The sequence below is a fragment of the Astyanax mexicanus genome, chromosome 6, assembly GCF_023375975.1.
Source record: "Astyanax mexicanus isolate ESR-SI-001 chromosome 6, AstMex3_surface, whole genome shotgun sequence".
Lineage (NCBI taxonomy): Eukaryota > Metazoa > Chordata > Actinopteri > Characiformes > Acestrorhamphidae > Astyanax > Astyanax mexicanus.
The window spans coordinates 57,432,501-57,448,994 of record NC_064413.1 but is presented as its reverse complement, the minus strand read 5'-3'; the positions used below and the strand labels follow the sequence as shown (position 1 = coordinate 57,448,994).

General features: G+C 40.2%; 1 protein-coding gene across 3 annotated transcripts in view; it reads left to right on the top strand.

Annotated features, from left to right (window-relative positions):
* Positions 1–16,494, top strand: part of LOC103045201 (liprin-alpha-3) — a 51,395-nt gene continuing 34,901 nt past the window's right edge. The window contains exons 1-4 of one of the 3 annotated variants that reach the window (XM_049480390.1): positions 1–204; positions 9,055–9,881; positions 14,632–14,733; positions 15,794–15,958. In XM_049480390.1, the coding sequence (XP_049336347.1) occupies positions 9,630–9,881; positions 14,632–14,733; positions 15,794–15,958 (519 nt within the window). In that variant the 5' untranslated portion in view covers positions 1–204; positions 9,055–9,629. Of the gene's footprint in view, positions 205–9,054; positions 9,882–10,375; positions 10,393–10,656; positions 10,674–14,631; positions 14,734–15,793; positions 15,959–16,494 lie in introns of those variants that run through there. The other 2 variants (XM_049480392.1, XM_049480391.1) reach the window with 2 other exon arrangements.

The window sequence follows — 16,494 nt, the reverse complement described above, 5'->3', positions numbered from 1 at the left end:
GTGTGTGCGCGCGCCTCACCACAGCATCTCTACCGTCTACCATTTACACACACACTCACACTCACACACACTCATACACACTCTCACACAGAACGAGCCTCGCGCACAGAGGAATAATGGTGTTTCCGATATTGTGGCCGGTCGGTTCGGGTCTGTTGTGTTTGATCTCGCCGCCGCCGATGCTGTCTCTGCGCGCGCGCCACGGTAGGGCTCGCCTTCTGCTCAGATGGGCTCGGTGCGGGTCTGTGTGAGTGTGTGTGTGTGTGTGTGTGTGTTACAGACAGTGAGATGCATCCAGTGCATGATGGATTATAAGGGGCTTGGTGTGTGTGTGTGCATATACATGTGTGTAAATGTATATCTATCTATATATGTGTGTGTGTGTGTGTGTGTACATGCATATGTATGTGTATATGTATGTATGTGTGTGTATGTGTGTGTATATGTGTGTGTGTGTGTGCGCGCGCGCGCTGCAGGTGAAGAAGCATTACTCATGACGCATAGGCAGACAGTAGAGCGCGTGCTGTTCACGCAAAAAATCGTTAATAGTTTAATAGATATATGCGCGCCAGTGTGTGTGTGTTTGAGAGTGTGTGTTTTTCTGTCTGCCAGGCGCATCAGCTCGCGAGCGTCTCCGTTCGCTGCCGCGCGTGCGCTCAGTGGACCCGGTAACCCGGATATACAGGCGACACCCACGCGCCTTTAGAGTGGAACAGTGTGTGTGTGTGTGTGTGTGTGTGTGTTGGTACTGTTGACCAAATGCAAATTTATTTGGTAATTTAAAAATATATATTTGTTGTAACAAGCGTAAAGATATTGGTGCATCAAAGGAAAATAAATGTTTACTAGATTAAATGTTCTTTACGTACAGAGTTTATACGATTATCAGTAGATTACAGGCAAGTAAATCAGTAGATTACAGGTAAAGGGATCGGTAGATTACAGGTGAATAAATCAGTAGATTACAGGTAAAGGGATCGGTAGATTACAGGTGAATAAATCAGTAGATTACAGGCAAATAAATGAGTAGATTACAGGTAAAGAGATTGGTAGATTATAGGTAAATAGATCGGTAGACTATAGGTAAATAAATCAGTAGATTGCAGATAAATAAATCAGTAGATTACAGGTAAAGGGATCAGTAGATTACAGGTAAAGAGATTGGTAGATTACAGGCAAATAAATCGGTAGATTACAGGTTAATCGATCGGTAGATTACAGGTGAATTAATCAGTGGATTACAGGCAAATAAATCAGTATATTACATTACATTTGGCAGACGCTTTTGTCCAAAGCGACTTACAATAGTCAAGTACAAAGTAAAATAAGTTTAAAGGAAAAACATCTTTGGATAGGGATAAAAGGAGGTCAAAGGGGAATAATAGGATAGAGGAGTGAAGGAGGGGAAGAAGGAAATGAGGTTAGAAGTAGTTCAGTAGATTGCAGGCAAATAAATCAGTAGATTACAGGTAAATAAATCAGTAGATTACAGGTAAATAAATCAGTAGATTACAGGCAAATAAATCAGTAGATTACAGGTAAATTAGATTAAAGGTAAATGATTAGTAGATTGCTGGAAACCGGAACATTTTTCTGTTTGATCTGTTACATTTTTACATTATTTGTTACGTATAGCCTCCATGTTTTTAAATTTGATATGTTTCAGTTTTCATTTTAGTCCAATATTATTTACACTTTTATATGTTTCCAGTTTTGATTTATTACATTTTTGCTTTCATTTACTTTGATCTTTCACAGATATAACTTTTGTTTTTTTAACATAATTTTGTATTATTTTATGTAACAGTTTTAAATGTGTATGTTTTATCTGTTACCTTTTTTTCTTTTTTTTCTATTAAACATTTTGATTAATAATTAAACTTTTTCAGTTTGTTTTATTCCATGTTTACTTTTTGTTCCATTTTCACTTTAATCAGTTACTACTTGTTGTTACAGTTTAACTTTAAGGTTTAGTTAGTAGTTTAGTTTAAGAACAGATAATGAAGGTTCTACCACATTATCTTGCAGGATATACGCAGGAAATCTTATTAAAATATAATAATAAAGGGGTGGAGTTACTGTAGGATATTTTGTGGATATATACTAGTAAATGGGGTGGAGTTACTGCAGCAAGCTCTACAAATACGCACTAATAAACAGGTGAAGTTAGAGGTGGATATTTTATGGATATATACCAAATAAATAGGGTCGGGTTACTGCAGGATGCTCTACAGATATGCACTAATAAAGGGGTGGGGTTACTGCAGCATATTTTATGGATATATACTAATAAAGAGATGGAGTTACTGCAGGATATTTAATGAATATGTATTAATAAAGGGTTGGAGTTACTGCAGGATATTTTATGGATATATACTAATAATGGGGTGGAGTTACTGCAGGATATTTTATGGATATATACTAATAATGGTGTGGAGTTACTGTAACATGCTGTAAAAATATGCACGTATAAAGGGGTGGAGTTACTCTAAGATATCTTACAGATATATACTAATAAAGGGACCGTATTGACCGTATTTTTTGCACTATAAGGCAAACCAGATTATAAAGTGCACATTAGATGTCTATTTTCTGGTCTATTTTTTATACTTTAAGGTGCATTTTAAGCAGCGCTTGTTAGGAACAGGGGTGTCGCCATGTTTTTCTTCTAATTCAGAAGGTCTTACTGCGGGGGTGAGATATGTTCAGAACCCTGTACGTTTTATTCTGTGTACATTTACCTCCTACATATCACTGGATCCTCTGAGTTTAGAGATGGTTTAAGGGGAGTAATCAGAAAAATGCTAACTTTAAGCTAATGCTCAGCTGACGTCACAGCACAGCGGCTGGAAATTACCCTGGACTGGATTCTGCATAACACCAGTGAACTCCGTTCAGATTGAGTTCTGGATTATTATGCTTCTTCACAGAGGATCATTAAAGCATTTAAACAGGTGAAAACTCTTTCAGTGATGTTGAGCAGTGTGGTCTGTGTTAGAGCTTTAACAGGCAGATAATAACAGAAAGTGGTTCTCAGTTCAGCAGCTTCCCTGCAGGTTTAGTATTTAATTACGGTCATTAGTTTATGCTAATTACAACACCTGACCCAAATAATCAACTAACAACTAACTAATCATTACATAACATTACATTACATTACATTTGGCAGACGCTTTTGTCCAATAGTCAAGTACAATGTAAAATAAGTTTAAAGGTAAAACGTCTTTGGATAGGGATAAAAGGAGGTAAAAGGGGAATAATAGGATAGAGGAGTGAAGGAGGGGAAGAAGGAAATGAGGTTAGAAGTAGTTAGTGTGTTAGAGGTGTTAGGAGAGTAAGAGCTCTTTGAAGAGCTCAGTCTTCAGGAGTTTATTAAAGATAGTGAGAGATTCTCCTGATCTGGTAGTAGAAGGTAGTTAGTTAGAGGTGTTAGGAGAGTAAGTGCTCTTTGAAGAGCTCTGTCTTCAGGAGTTTATTAAAGATAGCGAGAGATTCTCCTGATCTGGTAGTGGAAGGTAGTTTGTTCCACCATTGGGGAACTCTGTATGAGAACAGTCTGGATTGCTTTGTGTGAGTGTTTGTTTGGTAAAGCGAGGCGACGTTCACTGGAGGAGCGCAGCAGCCGGGAGGTAGCGTAAGCCTTCAGGAGCGAGTGCAGGTAGGAGGGGCTGTTCTGTCATCACCTTGTAGGCGATTGTAAGAGCTTTGAATTTGATGCGAGCATCAACTGGTAGCCAGTGGAGCTCAATGAGCAGCGGGGTGACATGTGCCCGTTTTGGCTGGTTGAAGACCAGACGTGCTGCTGCATTCTGGATCATCTGGAGTGGTTTTACTACACAGGCCGGGAGGCCAGTTACCTGCCCTCACTGAGGCGACAACCAACCAGAAACACCCATTTATTTCACTGCATAATAAAGAGGGTAAATGTTAAACGTGTTACAGCTGCTTCTGGAGTATCACTGATCTGTTTTAGTGATTTTATGCTGTGATGATCTCAGCTCTCCTCAGCTCTCCTCAGTAAGAACAGTTAGTTCATTAGTTCATCAGCTGTGTGTAAAAAGCTCCTAACTTATGGCCGGAGTTCTCTGGTGTTGTGCCGAAAAGTGTCCCCTGCTAATCTCTGCAGCTGGGCTGGGAGGTAAGTTCACTCCACTGTAGCATTAGCTTAAAGTTAGCATTTTTCTCATTACGACCCTTAAACGATCTCGTGATTCAGAGGATCCAGTGATGTTCAGGAGTAAAATGTACACAGAATAAAGCGTACAGGAGTCTGAACAGATTTATTTACCACAGAATGTGATAGAGACGTATTTCTCATAGGGAAAAAATGCTTAGACGCGGAAGTGATCTATAGGGTGGAGTTACCGCAGAATATTTTAGAAATACTCACTAATAAAGGTGTGGAGTTACTCCTGGGTATTTTTGGATTTATATTAATTAATATGGCAGAGATACTGTAGGATGTTTTACAGATATATACTAATAAATAGGGTGGAGTTACTGCAGAATATTTTATAGATACATTTTAAAATTTAAGAGTCGGAGTTCTACTATTTGTAAAACTATTTGTTTTACATTAATAGCTAAAATCAGTGTATATATACATTAATATATAATTAACAGAATTTAGATATTTCAAAATACTTTAATCTGTTTACTTATTAAAGTCCAAATAAAATTAAAAACGGATTGTCTTTATTATTTTAGTAAACATATTTTCCTCTATATTTGCTGTCCTGGTTAAGTTAACTGGTGATGCTAACAGCTAATTAGCGATGCTATCAGCTAACTGGCGATGCTAACGGCTAACTAGCGATGCTAGCAGCTAACTGGTGATGCTAACTGTTTTCTGTCATATGTGGATGCTGCTGTCTAATAGTTTATTTCTTCCTGATAAAAAGCGTCCAAGTTTTTTCCTGAGCGTTAGTTGGTGTTGTATTTTACTGTTTTTATTTTTTAAGATGACAAACTGACAGCTGGAATACAGCTGAACTCAGCAGTAAGGATTGGAGGGTGTTAGCTTGGATGCTAACTGTTTTCTGGGCTAAATTAATGGATGATATTTGATATTAAAATGAACCTGTGCTGGTTAGATATGGTAAGTCCTGCTGTTTAATATTATATGTGTATGATATATATCAGGGGTCCCCAATTACATTTTCCTAAGGGCCACATTTAGCCAACAACACAAAAGCAAGGGCCAGTGCATTCGTCGCATAATGTTAGCTATAGGCAGATAGTACAATAGCTATTTGTTTGCTGTTTTAGTGGATGTCATTAATTAGGTATATGAACTGCAGCTGCGTTATTTTACTCACCATTCAATGAGAGAAGTGACAGCGGCGGGTTGAAACAAGAGACCTGAAGTTGGGGTGGTGCTCTGTAGTGGCAATGCGAAGACACTGCTCTAGATGTGCACTGGAGAGTCTGTTTCTGTCCTGGCTTTTGATAATGTTCATTGAAGAAAATGCTGACTCACAAATATAGGTAGAGGGAAATATTGTGAGAAGTAGCATTGCAATCTGTCTTGCCTGCTTGAACTGGGGAATCATGTTGATCCAGAATTCAGTCACACTAACATCCTTGTGCTGCTCTTTGAGCAAATCTGATTTTGACATTTCCAAGATCTCGATCTGAAGAGATGCTTCATTCAGAGATGGAAACAGTCTTTTGGCCTCAGCTGTCCACTGACCATCTGCAGAAGCAGAAAACGGCTGGCGCAAAAACAAGAGGATTTCACTTGAGAGGTTGAAGCTCTCTAATCGTGCCTTGAAGTTTTCTTTCAGTCTTCCCAAGAATGCTCGCATCACAGCATCTTCTTGCATTTCATTTTCCTCACAGTGTTGCTGCAGCTTTGGAAAGTGCAGTTTTCTTCCTTGTATATCTCGTTCAAACAAGTCCAGCTTCAAACGGAAAGCTTCAACTGCTTCATACATGTCTGCAATGGTATGGTTCTTTCCTTGGAGTTGCAAATTAAGTTGATTAAGGTGAGATGTAATGTCACATAAAAAATGCACATAACCCATTTCTTTGCTGTCATTCAGAACTTTCAGAAAAGATTGAGCCTTTTCATTTTGCAAGTTGCCAAGAAAAGAACAGAGTTCATTGTGTAATTCACACACTCTCTCCAACACTCTGCCCTTGCTAAGCCAGCGCACATCGTTATGCAGCAACAGATCATTATGTGCAGAAGACATTTCCTCCAACAGAGCCCTGAAAAGGCGATGCTGCAAACTAGAACTCTCCCTAATGAAGTTTACAAGCTTCATCACTGTATCCATGGTGTCTTTCATTTTCCCACACAGTTTTGCACACAACACTGATTTGTGAATTATGCAGTGAAATGCTGTTAGAGTGGGGATTACAGCTGCTAGCCTGCTTACCAGACCCTTGTGTTGTCCAACCATGGACGGGGCACCGTCAGTGACAACAGACGTGATTTTGCTCATGTCTAATCCATTTTTTTCAAAGAACTGAGTTAGTTCACTAAAAATGACTTCCCCCGTCGTGCGCCCGTGTAGGGGCAGCAAACAAAGCAGCTCTTCTCTAAAAGCTTTCTCATCAAAAAATCGCACGAACACGGACAGTTGCTCGATGTCCGTCCTATCACAAGACGTGTCGATGGCGAGCGACATGAAGTCTGTCTTCTTCAGACGTGAGAGCAGGTCACACAAGCAGTCCTCCGCTAAAACTTCCACCCTCCTTACTGCAGTACTGTCTGACAATGGTACTTGTTTTAACAAATCCACCACAGTTTTCCTTGTTTTTTCGTCGTGGCTCAAAACGTCCTCCACCATATCAATCGCGCACGTCTTTATTAACTCTCCATCCGCAAAAGGTTTCTTAGCTTTTGCTAAGTTCCACGATATGTGCAGAGATGCTGTTGTTGCATTTTCTTGTGCAGATGTTGTCTTATGGATGGTGGTAACAGAATGGTTGTAGGCAGCTATCAAACTTGCAATCTTTTGTCTTCGAGTCTCTGATTTTGCTGGGAAGTTGTCATTGAAATTGCTGTGGCGTGTTTCGAAGTGCCGCTTTATGTTAGCCACCTTGCAAACAGCTATGGTTTGAGAGCACAGCAAGCAGGTTGGCTTAGCATTGGCACGGGCTGGTAAAATAAAACAAAATTCGTCTGTCCAGGCGGAACTGAACTGTCTATTTTCGTTATCAACTTTCCGTTTTTTAGCACTGGCCATGGTTTTGTGCAAGCAGGACTTACATATGCTGTGTTCCACAGAGGTAGGTAGCTCGTCCACCGTTAGCGAGAAGGTACTGACTGACTGCACTGCTCTGCTTTCGTATTTTAGCCGCCAGTAAGTTAAATACGCATGCGCGGGCGTTTGGCGGCGGGCCAACAGTTTGCTCCTCGCGGGCCGGATGAGGCCCGCGGGCCGCCTATTGGGGAACCCTGATATATATGGATTATTCTGCTCTAGAAGTGCCGAGTTATAATTTATAAATACTTTATTATATTACTTGAGTAGTAAAGTAGATTATCTATACTTTACTGGAGTAATTATTTGTACATTTTCACAAATTATCTGAATTTTCTATTTTTACATTTTAAAAACAGCCTCTTTACTCCTATTTCATTTCATCAATCTGAATATTAATATATTTATAATATATAAAATACATTGATTTACTATCGGGCATATATGCAGCTGAAACACTAGGGAACAGCCTAGAGCATCCCAAATTATATTAAATATATATAAAAAGCTCGAGTGAATACTTTAACAACTTCTACAGAAATATTTTATTAAACCCTAGTATTTATACTTCTATAATTCAATGTTTTTCTATGTTTTTACAAAACATATCTGTGATTAATTTAGATTAGAATTATAAGCTAAAATTAAAATGCTGCTATTCGGTAATAATAGTGTAGAGTGGTTTAAGCCTGTCAAACAGACAACTTTTTTTCCTCTATTATAATATGATCATATCTATGGGTACTTTTAACGTGCTGAGTAAACTATCTATGGGTAGTTTAACAGTGTGTGTATATATGTGTGTGTGTGTGAAAGAGAGAAAGAGGGCAAGAGTGAGTTTTTTATGAGATTTAATTCATATTTTATCATAAGTGAAAAGTAATCTTGTGAAAATAAACCTTGTAAATTTGACAACAGAAATGTCATGTTTATATTAACACATAAAACTGCAAATACGTCACCAGGATCTTTAAACATCTATAGAGTGATTAGATTTACAGAGAACAGAAAATTTAAACAGATTATCTGAGTATGGCTAACAATCTGAATAAAACATCCTGTATATAACTAAAGGGAGAGAGCCAGAAGGTAACATAGACACAGAGGCACCCTTTTTTTAAATGGTTACAAAAAAGGTCAAAAAAGTTAATATTAGGATTAATAACAGAATTATAATGTGTTTCTCACAAAAATTCTGAATTGGTTTCTTATATACCGTATTTTTTGCCCTATAAGATGCACTGGATTATAAGGTACTAAGACATTATGAGAAACTTCTAATTCAGCAGGTCTCACCGCTGAGTGGTGGGGGGAGAGGGGGGTAGCTAACTATGTTAAGTAAAGCTAAGCTAAGTACACAAAACTGTATTAAAAAAGACTTAAACGAGTGCTGGGTGTTACTTTACACAGATTTCTCTCCTAAAACTGTTTATTTGGGTGAGTAAAGTGCTTGCGTTTATTTGGAGTAAGCTTAGATTTCCGAATTTCTCCAGCATTAAGGCTGGAGTATTAGCATTAGCGGCTAACCGCTCCAGCAGTGCTAGCTGGGATTAGGAGCAGGATACAGGCTGATAATACTCCTCTCTGAACTGGAAAATAGTGGTTAGATTGAAACTCTGAAAAGGCTGAATAAAACTGAAATTTGGTGGAGTAGCTTTACTGCTCCTTAATACCTGACTGGTAAAATGACGATGAAGCACTGACGATATTTTGGGGAAAATTAAAAGATTTTAAGTGTGCCTTATAGTGCGAAAATACAGTAATTACAACTTGTGTAGTATTTTTGTAACGTGTGTTAAATACCCTAAACCTTAAGGTATTGTATGTTTTTGTCTTTTAGCTCTCAGCAGCGACCAGCCCTGACTCTTCAGCCCCTGTATCTTTAAGCCACGCCAATTTTCATCTCTGATTGGCTGAATAGACTTGATCACCTCCCACGTCTACACAACCTGGTGCTAATCATACACATATTTATTGGTGATCTGTAGGAACTCCACCTATACGTAGCCTGATGTACGTCTACTGTACCTACTGTACCTACGTGGTTCTACCTTAAATTGTTGGTATGAAGTAAACATGGCCCACTAATCTAGAGCTTTCTGAACATGGCCTGGATGTGCTGTAATTCAGCCCAGCCCATCTGCTGCCATGGTTACCAGCGCATTCGTTTATTCCATCGTTAACGCTAATTGATGTTTACAACACAATGCCTGCTCGCTTCCTGATGAGCACAGGAACCTAAACCCTCACCTGCTGGAAGCACAGTCCACAAAAACCCAACCTGCACCAGGTTTATGGTCACTAATTACGGTTCCTAATTAAGCGTACGTGGTTTTTGTCGTGGAAACCGCCTGGACTTCACGTCCTGTAAAAGCACAGAATCAATAAGCCCACGGCATCTTCAGTTACGTCAAGATGATGTGCGAAGTGATGCCCACCATCTCTGAAGATGGGCGTACAGGGGGCGTGTCAGGAAGTGGAACAGGTGGAGGGACCGAGGGCGGAGGTCTGGAGTGCGTGATGGTCAGCATGCTGGCGGAGCGAGAGCGACTACTGGACAGCCTGAGGGATACCCAGGAGACCCTGAGCACCGCCCAACTCCGCCTACGAGAACTCAGCCACGAGAAGGAGTCGCTCCAGAGACAACTCTCCATCGCCCTGCCTCAGGTAATCACTAAAACTCTCCAAAACCCTGCCTCAGGTAATCACTAAAACTCTACAAAACCCTGCCTCAGGTAATCACTAAAACTCTCCAAAATCCTGCTTCAGGTAATCACTAAAACTCTCCAAACCCCTGCCTCAGGTAATCACTAAAACTCTACAAAACCCTGCCTCAGGTAATCACTAAAACTCTACAAAACACTGCCTCAGGTAATCACTAAAACTCTACAAAACCCTGCCTCAGGTTATCACTAAAACTCTACAAAACCCTGCCTCAGGTAATCACTTAAACTCTCCAAAACCCTGCCTCAGGTAATCACTTAAACTCTCCAAAACCCTGCCTCAGGTAATCACTAAAACTCTTTATAAAACCCTGCCTCAGGTAATCACTAGAACTCTCCAAAACCCTGCCTCAGGTAATCACTAAAACTCTCCAAAACCCTGCCTCAGATAATCACTAAACTCTCCAAAACCCTGCCTCAGGTAATCACTAAAACTCTCCATCGCCCTGCCTCAGGTAATCACTAAAACTCTCCAAAACCCTGCCTCAGGTAATCACTAAAACTCTACAAAACCCTGCCTCAGGTAATCACTAAAACTCTACAAAACCCTGCCTCAGGTAATCACTAAAACTCTACAAAACCATGCCTCAGGTAATCATTAAAACTTTACAAAACCCTGCCTCAGGTAATCACTTAAATTCTCCAAAACTCTACAAAACCCTGCCTCAGATAATCACTAAACTCTCCAAAACCCTGCCTCAGGTAATCACTAAAACTCTCCATCGCCCTGCCTCAGGTAATCACTAAAACTCTCCAAAACCCTGCCTCAGGTAATCACTAAAACTCTACAAAACCCTGCCTCAGGTAATCACTAAAACTCTACAAAACCCTGCCTCAGGTAATCACTAAAACTCTACAAAACCATGCCTCAGGTAATCATTAAAACTCTACAAAACCCTGCCTCAGGTAATCACTTAAATTCTCCAAAACCCTGCCTCAGGTAATCACTTAAACTCTACAAAACCCTGCCTCAGGTAATCACTAAAACTCTACAAAACCCTGCCTCAGGTAATCACTAAAACTCTACAAAACACTGCCTCAGGTAATCACTAAAACTCTACAAAACCCTGCCTCAGGTAATCATTAAAACTCTACAAAACCCTGCCTCAGGTAATCATTAAAACTCTACAAAACCCTGCCTCAGGTAATCACTAAAACTCTACAAAACACTGCCTCAGGTAATCATTAAAACTCTACAAAACACTGCCTCAGGTAATCATTAAAACTCTACAAAACCCTGCCTCAGGTAATCATTAAAACTCTACAAAACACTGCCTCAGGTAATCATTAAAACTCTACAAAATCCTGCCTCAGGTAATCATTAAAACTCTACAAAACCCTGCCTCAGGTAATCACTAAAACTCTACAAAACCCTGCCTCAGGTAATCATTAAAACTCTACAAAACCCTGCCTCAGGTAATCATTAAAACTCTACAAAACACTGCCTCAGGTAATCACTAAAACTCTACAAAACCCTGCCTCAGGTAATTATTAAAACTCTACAAAACCCTGCCTCAGGTAATCACTAAAACTCTCCAAAATCCTGCCTCAGGTAATCACTAAAACTCTACAAAACCCTGCCTCAGGTAATCACTAAAACTCTACAAAACCCTGCCTCAGGTAATCATTAAAACTCTACAAAACCCTGCCTCAGGTAATCACTTAAATTCTCCAAAACCCTGCCTCAGGTAATCACTTAAACTCTACAAAACCCTGCCTCAGGTAATCACTAAAACTCTACAAAACCCTGCCTCAGGTAATCACTAAAACTCTCCAAAATCCTGCCTCAGGTAATCACTAAAACTCTACAAAACCCTGCCTCAGGTAATCACTAAAACTCTACAAAACCCTGCCTCAGGTAATCATTAAAACTCTACAAAACCCTGCCTCAGGTAATTATTAAAACTCTACAAAACCCTGCCTCAGGTAATCACTAAAACTCTCCAAAATCCTGCCTCAGGTAATCACTTAAACTCTACAAAACCCTGCCTCAGGTAATCATTAAAACTCTACAAAACCCTGCCTCAGGTAATCACTTACATTCTCCAAAACCCTGCCTCAGGTAATCACTAAAACTCTACAAAACACTGCCTCAGGTAATCACTAAAACTCTACAAAACCCTGCCTCAGGTAATCATTAAAACTCTACAAAACCCTGCCTCAGGTAATCACTTAAATTCTCCAAAACCCTGCCTCAGGTAATCACTTAAACTCTCCAAAACCCTGCCTCAGGTAATCACTAAAACTCTCCAAAACCCTGCCTCAGGTAATCACTAAAACTCTACAAAACACTGCCTCAGGTAATCACTAAAACTCTACAAAACCCTGCCTCAGGTAATCATTAAAACTCTACAAAACCCTGCCTCAGGTAATCATTAAAACTCTACAAAACCCTGCCTCAGGTAATCACTAAAACTCTACAAAACACTGCCTCAGGTAATCATTAAAACTCTACAAAACACTGCCTCAGGTAATCATTAAAACTCTACAAAACCCTGCCTCAGGTAATCATTAAAACTCTACAAAACACTGCCTCAGGTAATCATTAAAACTCTACAAAATCCTGCCTCAGGTAATCATTAAAACTCTACAAAACCCTGCCTCAGGTAATCACTAAAACTCTACAAAACCCTGCCTCAGGTAATCATTAAAACTCTACAAAACCCTGCCTCAGGTAATCATTAAAACTCTACAAAACACTGCCTCAGGTAATCACTAAAACTCTACAAAACCCTGCCTCAGGTAATTATTAAAACTCTACAAAACCCTGCCTCAGGTAATCACTAAAACTCTCCAAAATCCTGCCTCAGGTAATCACTAAAACTCTACAAAACCCTGCCTCAGGTAATCACTAAAACTCTATAAAACCCTGCCTCAGGTAATCATTAAAACTCTACAAAACCCTGCCTCAGGTAATCACTTAAATTCTCCAAAACCCTGCCTCAGGTAATCACTTAAACTCTACAAAACCCTGCCTCAGGTAATCATTAAAACTCTACAAAACCCTGCCTCAGGTAATCACTTACATTCTCCAAAACCCTGCCTCAGGTAATCACTAAAACTCTACAAAACACTGCCTCAGGTAATCACTAAAACTCTACAAAACCCTGCCTCAGGTAATCATTAAAACTCTACAAAACCCTGCCTCAGGTAATCACTTAAACTCTCCAAAACCCTGCCTCAGGTAATCACTAAAACTCTCCAAAACCCTGCCTCAGGTAATCACTAAAACTCTCCAAAACCCTGCCTCAGGTAATCACTAAAACTCTCCAAAACCCTGCCTCAGGTAATCACTAAAACTCTACAAAACCCTGCCTCAGGTAATCACTAAAACTCTCCAAAACCCTGCCTCAGGTAATCACTAAAACTCTACAAAACCCTGCCTCAGATAATCACTAAACTCTCCAAAACCCTGCCTCAGGTAATCACTAAAACTCTCTATATAACCCTGCCTCAGGTAATCACTAAAACTCTCTATATAACCCTGCCTCAGGTAATCACTAAAACTCTACAAAACCCTGCCTCAGGTAATCACTAAAACTCTCTAAAACCCTGCCTCAGGTAATCACTAAAACTCTACAAAACCCTGCCTCAGGTAATCTCTAAAACTCTCCAAAACCCTGCCTCAGGTAATCTCTAAAACTCTCCAAAACCCTGCCTCAGGTAATCACTAAAACTCTCTATATAACCCTGCCTCAGGTAATCACTAAAACTCTCTATATAACCCTGCCTCAGGTAATCACTAAAACTCTCTATATAACCCTGCCTCAGGTAATCACTAAAACTCTACAAAACCCTGCCTCAGGTAATCACTAAAAGTCTCTAAAACCCTGCCTCAGGTAATCACTAAAACTCTACAAAACCCTGCCTCAGGTAATCTCTAAAACTCTCTATAAAACCCTGCCTCAGGTAATCTCTAAAACTCTCCAAAACCCTGCCTCAGGTAATCTCTAAAACTCTCTATAAAACCCTGCCTCAGGTAATCACTGAAACTTTTCAAAACCCTGCCTCAGGTAATCACTAAAACTCTTTATATAACCCTGCCTCAGGTAATCACTAAAACTTTACAAAACCCTGCCTCAGGTAATCATTAAAACTCTACAAAACCCTGCCTCAGGTAATCACTAAAACTCTCTAAAACCCTGCCTCAGGTAATCACTAAAACTCTACAAAACCCTGCCTCAGGTAATCTCTAAAACTCTCTATAAAACCCTGCCTCAGATAATCTCTAAAACTCTCCAAAACCCTGCCTCAGGTAATCTCTAAAACTCTCTATAAAACCCTGCCTCAGGTAATCACTGAAACTTTTCAAAACCCTGCCTCAGGTAATCACTAAAACTCTTTATATAACCCTGCCTCAGGTAATCACTAAAACTTTACAAAACCCTGCCTCAGGTAATCATTAAAACTCTCCAAAACCCTGCCTCAGGTAATCACTTAAACTCTACAAAACCCTGCCTCAGGTAATCACTTAAACTCTACAAAACCCTGCCTCAGGTAATCACTAAAACTCTACAAAACCCTGCCTCAGGTAATCACTAAAACTCTCCAAAACCCTGCCTCAGGTAATCACTAAAACTCTCCAAAACCCTGCCTCAGGTAATCATTAAAACTCTACAAAACCCTGCCTCAGGTATAGTAATAATATTATTTTTTTTTAATAATAGTACTTTATGTTTTTGGTGTGTTTGTAGGAGTTTGCTGTGTTAACCAAGGAGTTGAATACGTGTCGTGAGCAGCTGCTGGAGAGAGAGGAGGAAATCGCTGAACTGAAAGCTGAGCGAAATAACACACGGGTAACACACACAGACAGACATATACACACATACACACACTCTTTGCTATTGTAACGACGGGAAAAGTACATCTTGTGCTGCTCTAAACACAAAGCAAAAGTCATGTGCTTATTTTCTTAACTAATCATGGGTGTGGTTGATAATAATTTTGGGCGTAATGTGAAATAAAACAATCAGAGTGTCTCTCGCTCATCTTTCCCTTTAAGAGTAGATCAGGTGAGCTCTGTCTTTGGTGGATTGCTATTGTAACGGTGCAGCTACCTGGACGTGTTCAACAAACTCTTCTCAGCAGAGGAAACTGAGCTGCTGGTTGACGCTGTGAAGGAGCTCCAGCAGCTCATTTACGGGAACAGCAATGTTATTTTATTTACTATTCTGTTTATTGTTGATGTGAAACTTTGCGGTTGCCAAGATATCGATGAACGTCTGATTGTTGGCGTCTGTCTAGGTTGTATTCAGTCAGTGGAGCTCCTGTGTTTTCCAAGATAAACAAGATAAAACTCCAGAAATGTACCTGAACACACCTCATTTCCAGAACACCACGCCCATCAGTGTAGATATATTCAGAAGATCTGCTGCTGTTTAAACCAGGCAGACAGAATGCGTGAAAATAGTCTGTTAACAGGGTGTAAGATAGCAATGAGCATCACAACACACCATATGCATGGTTTAAAACACAAATGATTACTCATTAAGAGAATCAGTACATGCCTTTTGCACGCTTCAAGCTGCGTAAGGAGTACTTTTCCAGGCGTTACGATAGCAAAGACACTAACACGCCCTAAATCAAGTCGTACGGCTGATAGCTCACCTATATATCAGTAAAGTGGGGTCCATAGTCCTTAGTCCTTTTGATCTATACATTCAAACACTGACTGCACCACCTTCTCCAGGTGTATGGAGACCCCCACCTTAATTAATCACCATTCTTAGCTCTTAGCTCATGCTCACAGATGCCCCCCGGTGACCAAGGAACTTCAGTCTAAAACTGACAGTACAGCACACACAGCAGTACCAGTAGTAGAAACTGAAGTGTGTGTGTGTGTGTGTGTGTGTGCAGCTGCTGCTGGAGCATCTGGAGTGTTTGGTGTCTCGTCATGAGCGTTCTCTGAGGATGACGGTGGTGAAGAGGCAGGCCCAGGCCCAGAGCGGAGTCTCCAGCGAGGTGGAGGTCCTGAAGGCCCTCAAATCACTCTTCGAACATCACAAAGCCTTGGACGAGAAGGTACACACACACACACACACTACAAAGCCCTGGACGAGAAGGTACACACACACACACACACTACAAAGCCCTGGACGAGAAGGTACACACACACACACACCACACACATCACAAAGCCCTGGACGAGAAGGTACAGTGTGTAAAAAGTATTTAGTCACCAATTGTGTAAGTTCTCCCACTTAAAAATGAGATGAGAGGCCTGTAATTGACATCAGAGGTAGAACTCAACTATAAGAGACAAAATGATAAAAAAAATAATCAGAATCACATTGTCTGATTTTTAAAGAGTTTATGGTGGAAAATAAGTATTTGCTCACCTAAAAACAAGCAGGATTTCTGTCTGTCACAGAGCTGTTACTTCTTCTTTAAGAGGCTCCTCTCTCCTCCACTCACCTGTTTGACCTCGTTACCTGTATTAAAGACACCTGAACACCTGGAACCTCAAACACTCACACTCCAAACTCCACTATGCTGAAGACCAGAGAGCTGTGGAAGAACACCAGAAACAGAACTGTAGACCTGCACCAGGCTGGGAG